At 42.6% G+C, this 13,712-nt stretch overlaps 1 protein-coding gene across 6 annotated transcripts in view; it reads left to right on the top strand.

The window, feature by feature from the left end:
- Positions 1-840: 840 nt before the first annotated feature.
- Positions 841-13,712, top strand: part of LOC118400859 (protein NDRG4-like) — a 37,205-nt gene continuing 24,333 nt past the window's right edge. For 3 of the 6 annotated variants that reach the window (XM_052475022.1, XM_052475021.1, XM_052475019.1), the window contains exons 1-3: positions 842-1,002; positions 2,608-2,681; positions 11,354-11,444. In XM_052475022.1, the coding sequence (XP_052330982.1) occupies positions 2,608-2,681; positions 11,354-11,444 (165 nt within the window). In that variant the 5' untranslated portion in view covers positions 842-1,002. Of the gene's footprint in view, positions 1,003-2,607; positions 2,682-6,883; positions 6,919-11,353; positions 11,445-13,712 lie in introns of those variants that run through there. The other 3 variants (XM_052475020.1, XM_052475027.1, XM_052475023.1) reach the window with 3 other exon arrangements.

Genomic DNA, 13,712 nt, shown 5'->3' with positions numbered 1-13,712 from the left:
AGTCAGTCTGATAACACTCTGTGTCTAGTCAGTCTGATAACACTCTGTGTCTAGTCAGTCTGATAACACTCTGTGTCTAGTCAGTCTGATAACACTCTGTGTCTAGTCAGTCACACAGTGATGTTCTAAAGTAGGTCACTTTGTCACTGTGAAATGAAGAAAACAGACGTTAATCTAGACGTAAGGGACAACAGAGTGCGTAGAGAGAGGGGAGAGATGTGATGGGGCTCACTGGATTCAGCAACAAACACAGATCCAGTGTTGTCTGCATGATGTCCACTGTGTTTTGATATCATAGGATAAAAAAAATCATGTTCAAAAGTAAACCATCTGATCCCCGGTAGCCATTGTATTGGTATATGCCTGTGTGGGTGTGAGGGAGCCTGAGAGAGGCTGACTAGAGTTGAAATGTGTCAAAGGGAATGATAAATCCATTATGTACTATATTCTTTGTGTCATTTTGTGGGTGCTGTTAAAAATAGTATTCTGAAGCTCATGATTGTGAACTTACTGGTGCAGTGGAAGCTTCACTCTTCTGTTTTCAAGAGCAATAATTGTTACCCCAAAATGATCTATCCTTTATCTTCTATCACTCTAAATCTAATTTGTATGACCATATCCTTCTCTCAAGCAGGCTCTCAGCATCTCTCCTTATCTCTATCCTCTATTTAATTTACCTCCCATTCACTTTCACTCTTCCCTGTTTAATTTCATCACCCTCTCCCCTCCTCTCTCCTCCCTCGCCTCTGATCTGTCAGTGTGGTGGCGCTCTCATGCTGCATCATCGGGGATAACACGTGCTCTCTGTTTATTATCAGGGAGGGAGGGAGTTGGAGGGAGGATGAGAGGGTAGCAGAGAACCCATAGAGTAGACAGCCTTTCTCTGTAGCACACACAGACACACAGACCAGAACAGACTGGGGGGAAGAGAGAGGGAAACAGACGCACTGCAAAATCCAGAGGCATCAACAGCCACCCTAGCAGCTCAAACCACCACAGCAGGTAAGTTCTTATCTGTTTGTATGTTCACTGTGCTCAGTTTGGATCAGATAACAAAAGACCTACATGAGATAGAATGACAGAACTCATTTCTGCAAAGCTTGACTTAACTCTTTTGTTTGTGCATAAAGGATGTTATATTACATAGATGACTGGAGAGGGAATTGAATGCACATACAGTACAGAGACATTAGCCCCCCAGATCCTCTACTGTCTCCTCCGAGCTGTATAAGTGAGACTCTGACTGTGTCCCAGTGCTGTAGGACAGTGTGCCAGCCTCTGCATTGGCGTGAGTATGAGGTCGTCAGGTTGAATTGATTAACCCTAGAAACAGGAGTGCGTCATATAGATCAGTCCTGCCTTTAGTCGTCCCTGGCAGCCTGCGTATTAACAAGTCATGTAGAGAATATACAGACAACTTTCTTACCTGGTGCAGGCCTTCTGCTTTCCAGTTAAAGGGACTAGCGAACTGCTTTGAGTTGTTGTGTTCAGTTGTGTGTCAGCCGTAGAACACGGTTTACGTTCTACCCTACCCTTCAATAAACAGCAGCCACACAAATCACAAAAGAACCACACTTCATATCTGAGGCCATTGTATGTGGCAGAGTTAGAGATAGAGGCAAGACAGTTGATATTCTGGTCCAAATAGACTGTTACAAGTTTTACAGTCTCAATAAAGAGTTCATCAGAGGACATTTAAATTGTATATCTGTTGCCTCTCCTTTGATGCCTGTGTGTGTCTGTAGATGTTCATTTACATGCTGTGTGTGCACGGCCGCCTGCCTTGTTGAATGGTAGTTTCACACTGGGACCTGTAGGAAAAACATAGCGATTTGAGGCTGAATGTTAGGCCTGACATGTTGTGAGTGATCACCATCTGTCAGAAAAAGGATGGCAAGCTGAAGGTAAATGCTGATATGTATGATTTTCACCCTGTGAGAAATATGTCCTGTTCATTTGTACAGTTTCTGTCGACAAGATAATATGAAATCATATTGGTGCAGCACCAATTCATTGTATTATATAAGACTGGTGCAGAACCCTAATACTGTACATTTGATTATAGGATCAAACGCTTTAACAATTGGACATTAGACACAATGTTCCTGTTATTTAAATCACGCTGTTTATTAGGTTGTATTCTCACCCTGTACAGTGTAAAAATAACAGTTATGAGGTTCACTTTTTGTCCTTTAGCATATGCAAGCTCAACAAAGCCCACTGTACGGAACCAGGTCTGTTTCTCTGCTGCTTCTGGGTATGAATAAAACCACAAAGAGCAATATACCAGGTCTGTTTCTCTGCTGCTTCTGGGTATGAATAAAACCACAAAGAGCAATATACCAGGTCTGTTTCTCTGCTGCTTCTGGGTATGAATAAAACCACAAAGAGCAATATACCAGGTCTGTTTCTCTGCTGCTTCTGGGTATGAATAAAACCACAAAGAGCAATATACCAGGTGTGTTTGTTCCTCCATGTAAAGCTGCTCTGCTCCTGTCACTGTAAAAATCCACCTATGAGTCATGATGATATGGCTTAAACTTTGCTGTTCACTTTTTCCCCTCTTTCTTTCAATTGCCACTGGATGATTTTATTTTGTGGTGATAGATGGGGCCCGGATTGTTTTGGAACTTCTCTTCAAAGGCTAACTGCTCGGTGCCGCAGAGCCTGCTGCAGACCATGTACGTAGTGCCTTCTGGAATGGACTTCATGTACTGTATATAGCTTCCTTAACTTATGTTTTTGGCATCTAGTACATCACTCCTTCCATTCACTGTCTGTCCTTCTTAAAGTCATGGGCTGATGACTGCAGTGTTCCACACCAAGGCCTAGCTTGTGGACCGTAACTCATTGTGCTGGAGTACAAGCCAATGGCCAATCACTGCAGAGCATTGGACCACAACTCATGAATCTGATTGCTGCTCGGTGTCGGAACATGTCTTTTGAGTCATTCAGCACTTTTTGGCAAAGTTGAAAGAGACTCATGAGCCATGGACCAATCACAGCAGAGCACTGGACCAAGACATCATTTGATGAATCGTATCTCACTATCACCCCATTAAGGCCCCATTAATGATAGTCAGAAGAGCTGTAGCCAATCATCACAGCACACATTCTCTATGTGTGTTATATTACCATCCATCAACTTTGAACCCCAGCCATGGCTGTTTCTGTACTGTGTTGTATTAGTCTGGACGGAACTGCATGTTCCACACATCTTGCATGCTAATCATGTCCTTGCTTTAGGGTTTGTGGGTATAGTCTAAAAACTCAGTATTATCATCTCCTTGATAGTCTTTTGGCATAAGGTATCAAGTGGTTGAAACCTGTTCCATATTTTCTCTGTTTAGGCTTTTGGATTTGTTTCCTGAGACTAACCACCATACTTACTACTTTTAGTTTTCAATATCTCAAGTACAAATTGTGCGGCTCAATCAAACAACCCGAGTTTGGGGGGCAATAAAGAGACATTGCGTGCTATAGGTCAAACGGTTGTGGATGTTTAGCTTAGAATAGACAGAGAATGGGTGATTTCATTGAAGGGGATGATGTAGCTAGTTGACGTATTGGTCATTGAGTGTGCCTTCACTGGGCGAGGCTGTTGTCACTAACGGCTGACATCTGACATCTAATGTAGGGCCTGGCAGCATACTGTACCATGACATAAAACAGGATTTTCTGGCAGGTGTAGGTATCCACCGCTATGTAACCTTTAATAAAACAGTCAGGTGGAAGAACAGGGCTGGATTTCTAAGAGATTCCAAGAAGCTTCCAAGATCAGGGCAGTCAATGTAGGGCAGATACTTCTACATCTACCTACAATACTTATAGTACTTTCTATTGGCTCGTTTACAGTAGGCCTATCGCATGTAATATTAAAATCATTAAGAGATCCATCTTTTGCTATACAAGTGCGAATGCAGCCATAAAAAATGAAGTCTTCTGAAACAGTAGTGGTCAGTCGGGAAGATTTGAAGAGCTCCCCTGCCTCTTCCTTCTCTGTTTTGCACGGGTCCCATTGAGAGTCATATGCCGTATCCTTCTGTCCAGCTTGCTCTGACCCATAGCATGGGGTACCTAGTGACAGGAGGCAGGGCCAAGCCAGGTCATGCAGGCTGTAGCGACAGCCCTGTGGATTCCTCAGTGGCCACTGTTCTATCAGGCTGTCTCTGATGCCAGCTCTGAGAGCAGCACATACATGGAGATAGAGATAGAGATAGAGATAGATAGAGATAGAGATAGAGATAGAGATAGAGATAGAGATAGAGATAGATAGAGATCGAGATAGATAGAGATAGAGATCGAGATAGATAGAGATAGAGATCGAGATATAGATAGAGATAGATAGATATAGATAGATAGAGATAGATAGAGATAGAGATAGATAGAGATGGAGATAGATAGATAGAGATAGAGATAGAGATAGATGGAGATGGAGATAGATAGATAGATAGAGATAGAGATAGATATAGATATAGATGGAGATGGAGATGGAGATATAGATAGAGATAGAGAGAGATATAGATAGAGATAGATAGAGATAGATAGATAGAGATAGAGATAGATATAGATAGAGATAGAGATAGATGGAGATGGAGATAGATAGATAGAGATAGATATAGATAGAGATGGAGATGGAGATAGAGATAGATAGAGATAGGGTTTGCCTCCCAAATGGAACCCTATTCCCTTTATAGTGCACCACTTTCGGCCAGTCCTGTAGGAATATGTCCCATAGGTGAGCGCAAAGCCTCAGGCATGACCAGTGTTCTTGTTTGTGCTTCCTTCCTCTCTTTCTCCAATATTAATTTGTTAGTGTGTTTAATTGATTTAGTTTCTTGGGTTGTTAGATTCCACAAGCGTGAAGGTGTTGTCTGTGCTCTCTGCTGCTGAGCGCAAAAGGGCAATTTTCTCCTTTGGATGAGTTGGCCTTTAATCCTCTCTAATGTTATCGTCCATATGGCTAATTAATCAGCCGGACCAGAGTTAATTATGTTACTGACAGCAAGAAGGCTTAAAAAACATGAATCAAGTTGCAGTACCTTTCTGGATGTTTTTTAGGGATCACCGCTGGGTCAGGTTTACTCGATTTATGGGAAAAACAAACTGTTCAAACACACATACACACACACACACACACTGCACACACACTGCACACACACACACTGTACACACACACACACACACACACACTGTATACAAACATAACACAGAGCTGAACCTGGCCCAGTTTCCAGGTATTGATTCTGAATTTGTGCATTTGGTCTGATGCTTCCCCCCACATACACATCCCATTGATTTCCTGTCCAGCAGAATGCTTTTCCCACAGCCTTGTCATCCCCATCTCCCCATAGCCTCTTTCAGACCCTGGCTGTGTCTATCTCCCTCCCTCACACTCAGCCTCACTCACTCTCTATCACAGATATAAGTCACACAGAATGGACCTTATCCGCCTGTGAGGGAGATTCTCAGTAACCCTCCAGCTCTGCACCCTATGAACTCCATGAGAGTGGGAGAGTGCTGTTACACTAGATATACATAATGGGGTGGGAATGGAGCATTGCCAGCCAGACTGAGATAGCTGGGGGGGGACCAGCTGGTGGAAATGAGATGACGTTAAAAGGAAAAGAGAAGCTGAACCAGATCCTGTTAGAACCCAGCCGGGCTGGGCCGACAGCGCTGCTGGTAGTTGTCATGGCAACAAAGTCTGGGGTCTGGGTAGAACCGAGTCCCGATTAAAGAACAGAGGAGAGGGAGAGAGGGGGATGAGAAAGGAGGACAGATTTATTTTACCCTCCTTGACCAAATACTGTAAAAGGAAGATCTTCAACCTCACGGAGAAAAATAAACTTCACCTCATCTTCTTTTTACTGGGAGAGAGCAGATTCAGAGATCAGATTCAGAGATCAGATTCATGGAGCAGATTCAGAGAGCAGATTCAGAGATCAGATTCAGAGAGCAGATTCAGAGATCAGATTCAGAGAGCAGATTCAGAGATCAGATTCAGAGAGCAGATTCAGAGAGCAGATTCAGAGAGCAGACCCCGGCCCACACTGGATGAAAAGAGACCTGGAAGTAGCACTTGGCCCTTTTGACTCCATAGACCATGGATGCACACACACATACCACCTGCACCACTGAAAAGTGAAGTTGATGTTTCCGATCAGACTCATTTTAGGTAAATGAAGTTCCACTCATTTCATTTCATTAGTACGATGAATAGTTCCTCAGAGAAAATCTAAAATCATATTTGTGGATTTAGGGAATATGAAATAAAGCAGCAGCTAGCAAATAAAAGTAATGAGTCATCTAAACCAATATCAGTGGGTTTGAAACAGCGTCAACAGGGACAAATATAGACTGTGTAATGATAATTGATTTCACAGTGAGCAATCTTATATAAGGCGGGAGGGAGGGAGGGAGGGAGGGAGGGAGGGAGGGAGGGAGGGAGGGAGGGAGGGAGGGAGGAGAGAGAGAGAGAGAGAGAGAGCGAGAGAGAGAGAGTTAAGCAGGCAGATTGATGAGGCTGGTGGCTGGTTAGATCCTAATTAAAACTGATCATGGGCTCATTGTCATGCTTATAAGCAAAGGTCACTTTCAAACAGAGAACAGCAACAGTGTTGTCACAAATTACTTTTATTTTGGATTGTCTGCATCTGGGTTTTGTCGGTTTAAGGGTGTTCATGCTACACAAAGACAGGTTTGGAAACTGCTGCTGGCAGAGAGAGAGAGAGAGAGAGAGAGAGAGAGAGAGAGAGAGAGAGAGAGAGAGAGAGAGAGAGAGAGAGAGAGAGAGAGAGCTGTCCAGCTGTTGTTTTTACTGCATCCCAGTCATTAAACAACCTGTCACAGTGTGAAGAAGGGAGGGAGAGTCAAACAGAAAATCTTTTGGTGATACCTGAGTCTACATTTCTGCCAGTAAGGTATTTAATCCAGGAAGGACTAGTTGTTAGTCTCATAGGTTTCCATATTACCCATACTGTAGATGCTTATTGTGCTGGCAGCCTCTCATTACTGCTTCTTTACCTTTATGTCTTGCTCATCTGTAAATGTTTTATTCAATAAGCTTTCTTTTATCTTGTTGCATTTGTTTTACTAGACAATGAACACGTTGATGTGTCTGTGTGTGCATGCACAATGTGTATATGCAATGTCTACCTGCAACTGTGAGTGTGTGTGTGCACTCGCATATTTGTGCTTGAGTGTGTGCGTCCGTGTGTGCATTGGCTGTATTTCAGGCTGTTTCACACCTGGCCGTGATTGGAGTCCCCATACGGCAGCGCACAATTGGTACTGCGTCGTCCGGGTTTGGCCAGTGTCGGCCATCATTGTAAATAAGAATTTGTTCTTACAGTTTTTAACAATCACTGTGGCACTAATTTCAGAACCTTGGGTCATTTTTCAAAACTCTAGACACAAAACTCAAAACGGTCATCACTTGTAACACAGGCTGTCCAATGTTCAAAACATTGCATTGTGCATTCATATTTTTAAAGAAACCTTGCACTTGCAGAATCAGTGGTTCAAATAACTTATTTATCATGAAATACCATATGAACATTCATTTAGATCACCCACACACAAGATACCGATAGATTCACTGTGTAGTTGTTCGTACAATCTGTAGCTCAGTTGGTAGAGCATGGCGCTTGTAACGCCAGGGTAGTGGGTTCGATTCCCGGGACCACCCATACGTAGAATGTATGCACACATGACTGTAAGTCGCTTTGGATAAAAGCGTCTGCTAAATGGCATATATTATTATTTATTATATTATTAAATATTGTAGTACAAAATATGTGATACATGTTTCTTTATGCTACTACATGTAAATACATCACTGTAAAAGGACAAGTAGAGAGAATACTACAGACACATTGAACAAAATATGAAATGTATTGATGAAATACAATAAAATCACAACAGGTTTCTTTGAATCAAAGCAAAAATAATTAGCAACAAAAAAAGAAAAAACAGTTAAAGGTCAACTGCAGTGTTCCTCACCTGGCTTACTGTAAAACATCACTGCAGTGTTCCTCACCTGGCTTACTGTAAAACATCACTGCAGTGTTCCTCACCTGGCTTACTGTAAAACATCACTGCAGTGTTCCTCACCTGACTTACTGTAAAACATCACTGTAGTGTTCCTCACCTGGCTTACTGTAAAACATCACTGCAGTGTTCCTCACCTGGCTTACTGTAAAACATCACTGCAGTGTTCCTCACCTGACTTACTGTAAAACATCACTGCAGTGTTCCTCACCTGGCTTACTGTAAAACATCACTGCAGTGTTCCTCACCTGGCTTACTGTAAAACATCACTGCAGTGTTCCTCATCTGGCTTACTGTAAAACATCACTGCAGTGTTCCTCACCTGGCTTACTGTAAAACATCACTGCAGTGTTCCTCACCTGGCTTACTGTAAAACATCACTGCAGTGTTCCTCACCTGACTTACTGTAAAACATCACTGCAGTGTTCCTCACCTGGCTTACTGTAAAACATCACTGCAGTGTTCCTCACCTGGCTTACTGTAAAACATCACTGCAGTGTTCCTCACCTGGCTTACTGTAAAAAACAAAACATTGATTACTGTACTTCTACATTTCCATCAATTCTGTCTTGTGGATTTGGCCACAGGTTCTCTTCCACATCACAATGGTTGTTTTCATTAGCCAAACATCTTGGGAAGAATCTTTGGGCGAATCCAGGCCTGACACTGGTCTGCCGTGATGTCATTGCATGCCTCATCCATGGCCTGGAGAAGGGTGGCTTGTTCGTGAGGGCGCCTATCATATACCTTCCACCTCCATGTGGAGAAAACTTCCTCAATCGGGTTAAGGAAAGGAGAGTATGGGGGTAAGTACAGGGTGGTCAATTGTGGATGGGCCTGAAACCATGCTTGCACCATTTGAGCATGGTGGAACCTGACATTATCCCACACAGTGACAGAGGTCATGTCATCAGCTCTACAGACCTGATTTAGCTCATCAAGGAAGGTTACATTCGAACAGCGAATCATGTGGCTGCCTGCAACTCAATATATAGAGTATATAGAGTAGAGAGCTTTAGATGTTGTTCGACCAAACAGTAGAACGGGCAAGATGCGTAATCTAAGCAACTTTGACCGTGGTATGATTGTTGATGCCACACATGGTGATTCCAGCACCTCAGAAACAGCTGCCTTCCTGGGATTTTTACGCACAACAATCTCTAGAGTTTACAGACTGACAGAGAATGGTACGATAAACAAAACACATTCAGTGAGAGGCGGTTCTGTGGGAAAAACACCTTGTTAATGAGAGAGGTCAGAGGACATCCAGACTCATTCAAGCTAACAGAAAGGCCACAAATGCTCAAATAACAGCTGTTTAAAACAGTGGTGTGCAGAAGGGCATCTCTTAACATACAACACCGTGAATAATTCAGGCTGTTGTGGAGGCAAAAGGGGGTCCTACCCAGTACTAGATAGGTGTACCTAATAAAGTGGCCGGTGAGTGTACAGTAATGTCAAATCTGAAAACATGGTCTGGAAAAGTGATACATTGGACCATAGAAACAGTGTCTGATAAAGAATGATGATGAAATATTACATCCATAGATAATGTAGTCCAATCGGTTCATGTTCCACGGTAATTGGTGTCAATGGATCTCGTTATCCTGAAACTTTCATCATCTTAACATGGAATATTGTTCGTCAGTTTCCATAAAACTATGCATTAAGAGTAATGCAACAGTTACTTATCATTTTGAGCAGTTGTATCAATTGATAGTTAAATCATTGTAATGAAATGAATAGACAGTCATTTCAGATGTAATGTGTGAATTGCATTTTGAAATGGTAATACTTTGATGTTAAGTTGTGTCATTTTGAACAGGTGATTTTAGTTCAATGAACAGATGATCTTTGCTGTATGTGTATTGTATCCAAGCAGTTGGAAAAAGTGTCTAGAGTTTTGAAAAATGACATTAAGGTTCCAAAATTAGTTTCAAAGTGATTGTAAAAAACTGTAACTGGCTTGCCTAGTTAAATAAAGGTTACATTCTGCTCTGTTCTAAATGGGTTTAGCGGTGCCTCTGTGTCCACTGACATCAGCCACACTGCTGGAGTTGAATTATATCCTAATGGGGAAGCTCACTGTCTGACTGTCTGGCTGGGTCCTCAGACCTGCTGTCTTCAACAGTCTATGACCCAATCCATGAGCTGAAACCACTGGAGACCCAAAGAGATCAGACTACTACTGTTAAATCTGTTTTCCACCAGAATGTATTCTCTAATGTACACCAGAATGTATTCTCTAATGTACACCAGAATGTATTCTCTAATGTACACCAGAATGTATTCTCTAATGTACACCAGAATGTATTCTCTAATGTACACCAGAATGTATTCTCTAATGTACACTAGAATGTATTCTCTAATGTACACCAGAATGTATTCTCTAATGTACACCAGAATGTATTCTCTAATGTACACCAGAATGTATTCCCTAATGTACACCAGAATGTATTATCTAATGTACAACAGAATGTATTCTCTAATGTACACCAGAATGTATTCTCTAATGTACACCAGAATGTATTCTCTAATGTACACCAGAATGTATTCCCTAATGTACACCAGAATGTATTCTCTAATGTACACCAGAATGTATTCTCTAATGTACACCAGAATGTATTCCCTAATGTACACCAGAATGTATTATCTAATGTACACCAGAATGTATTCTCTAATGTACACCAGAATGTATTCTCTAATGTACACCAGAATGTATTCTCTAATGTACACCAGAATGTATTCTCTAATGTACACCAGAATGTATTCTCTAATGTACACCAGAATGTATTCTCTAATGTACACCAGAATGTATTCCCTAATGTACACCAGAATGTATTCTCTAATGTACACCAGAATGTATTCTCTAATGTACACCAGAATGTATTCTCTAATGTACACCAGAATGTATTCTCTAATGTACACCAGAATGTATTCTCTAATGTACACCAGAATGTATTCTCTAATGTACACCAAAATGTATTCTCTAATGTACACCAGAATGTATTCTCCATTCAGATACTGTGCATCCGTGCACCTCCCTTTACATGTCCAACCTAAAGGGACTAAGGAAGCATTGGGAGGCTGGTGAATCAATTATATTGGAAAAAGTAGAAAATGGACTCGCCCAGCCACAGAAACCATGATTGATATATTGTAGATAATTATTGGGGGAAGAAACCTTATGATAGGGGTTTGCTGCAGGGATTTGAGTTGGTGGATGGATTTAAGAGGTTTTACTAAAGTAACAAAGTGGGCTATGTAATCTCAGGTGTGCACATTGCTATGGTGATTGCAGGTTGCTCTCCAGGATGGCTGGGATGAAGGAGCAGCAATTTACTGAGGAGAAACCCCTACTGCAAGAACAAAGAGGACAAGACACTGAGATGGTGAGCATTTTCTTTATGTGTGTGTGTGTGTGTGTGTGTGTGTGTGTGTGTGTGTGTGTCTGTTTGTTAGTTTTTTGTTGTTGTTTTGTTGTTGAATTTTACCCCTTTTTCTCCCCAATTTCGTGGTATCCAATTGTTTTTAGTAGCTACTATCTTGTCTCATCGCTACAACTCCCGTAAGGGCTCGGGAGAGATGAAGGTTGAAAGTCATGCGTCCTCCGATACACAACCCAACCAAGCCGCACTGCTTCTTAACACAACGCCATCCAACCCGGAAGCCAGCCGCACCAATGTGTCGGAGGAAACACCGTGCACCTGGCAACCTTGGTTAGCGCGCACTGCGCCCAGCCTGCCACAGGAGTCGCTGGTGCGTGATGAGACAAGGATTTCCCTACTGGCCAAACCCTCCCTAACCCGGACAACGCTAGGCCAATTGTGCATCGCCCCAAGGACCTCCCGGTTGCGGCCGGTTACGACAGAGCCTGGGCGCGAACCCAGAGTCTCTGGTGGCCCAGCTGGCGCTGCAGTACAGCGCCCTTAACCACTGCGGGAGGCCCTTTGTTAGTTATTTTGTGCGTGCATGCATTGGAATGCTCATTTATTTTTGTGCCTTTGTGCGAGTGTGTGTAGTTGATATAATAGTGTATTTGTGTGTGTCCTGGGTGGGAAACAGAAAATGTGTTTAATTGTGTAGGAGGGATTCATCATACGCTGCATTAATATTCACATTTAGGAGTGTGAAAGGATGGGGGAGTTGAGAGGCTGCAAGGTCTTACAAGAACCAGTGACTGCAACAGTATACTTCTCTTAGCATAATAAGTCATTCAGTAAACTCTTGAATGCTGTGACTGAACATGAGGAGCAGAAGAGAGGTGGCATCAGTCGAGAAAAGAAGTGCTAATCACATTGATTAAAATGCCAACTGTCTGAGAGGATATGTCACAGTCATTTATACACTTCACTGACATTCTTGATAATGATTGACAGAGTGGAGAAACTGATTACTCAGACAATATCAAGACAGTGGCCGTTAAAACACAAGTAAAAATGTGTTAATCAAAGCAATGTTGATTATTGCTGATTATTACGTAGTGGTAATTAACCATGAGGACTTGCAGTGCATATTGAAGTAAAGAGCTATGTGGAGTGGATGTGTGACCCAGATTCAGTTGTTTCCTTTAAAAGACTGTGTTCTGATCTGATCAGGATGACATCATGACAGCAGCTTATCCAGACAGCCTTGCCTCTCTTGTCCTCCTCTACGTGGGTCATGACCTCCCAGTTCTGTTAGGGACAGATGTAGTATCTTAATTTGATATCTTTTGTTGATGAGAATGTTCCTCCACAACAGGAAATGCAAACGTGTAGTGTATTTAAGGTTTTCCACTTTAAAATGTCATATTTGATTTGCCCTAAACTTCAAATGTATTACCATACAAAAATTGGCCATTAATTATAATCCACAAAATAAATCACATTTCCTTTTGCTGCAGGTTTATTTTACTGCTGCAGGATTATTTTCCTGCTGTAGCAAACTGGCTCAAATTAAGATCCAACATCACCCCTCCAGGTCTCTCCCGATCTGGACCTCTGAGGTGGACTGATCAGTCATTGTAACACAGCTCTGTTTGTGTTTATGACACAGAGAGACCAAGGGTGGTGTAAGAACGCACTCTCCTGTGCAAACCCTGCACCCCTCACCGCCCCCTCTTCCTCAAGCCACCCCCAACAACAATGGCATGTGATCAGGCGGCACTGGCTCAGTCCAGTGGGTGCATAATTACACACCCAGAACACGCCCTGCAGGGGGACAGGTCCCCTCGCCCAGTGGGGCACCAAATCTCGGATTCCTTCAGCTGTGCTGTTGGTTGCTCCTTTACATAGCTTATCCTCACCTGCAACACATGCTGAGTCACATAAATATGGAGGCCTACAGCCAATAGTAATAGAATCAGCAGGGTGTCAAACTTCCAGATAATCACACAGGATCATTTCATATAGAGAAATGTTCAACTTCCTTAAGAACAACATGCATCCAGCCACCACCAGCACAGTGCCACAGCTCCCTCCCCCACCATGCTGTGCTACTGCAGTCACATCTGGGTTCCAGAGGACAAGAGTGACACCTGCTGGTCCGACCGCCCCACTGAAGCACTTAACCTGCTGTCTCTCTAAGAACAAGTGCATGACATACCGATTCTCTCTAGTCGTGTCTCTGATCTTAATGGCATCACCCTCTATCAATGGACTGCTGAAGTGTTCTGATAA

This window comes from Oncorhynchus keta, chromosome 22 (assembly GCF_023373465.1).
Source record: "Oncorhynchus keta strain PuntledgeMale-10-30-2019 chromosome 22, Oket_V2, whole genome shotgun sequence".
NCBI lineage: Eukaryota > Metazoa > Chordata > Actinopteri > Salmoniformes > Salmonidae > Oncorhynchus > Oncorhynchus keta.
This window is presented reverse-complemented; position numbering and strand designations above follow the sequence as displayed.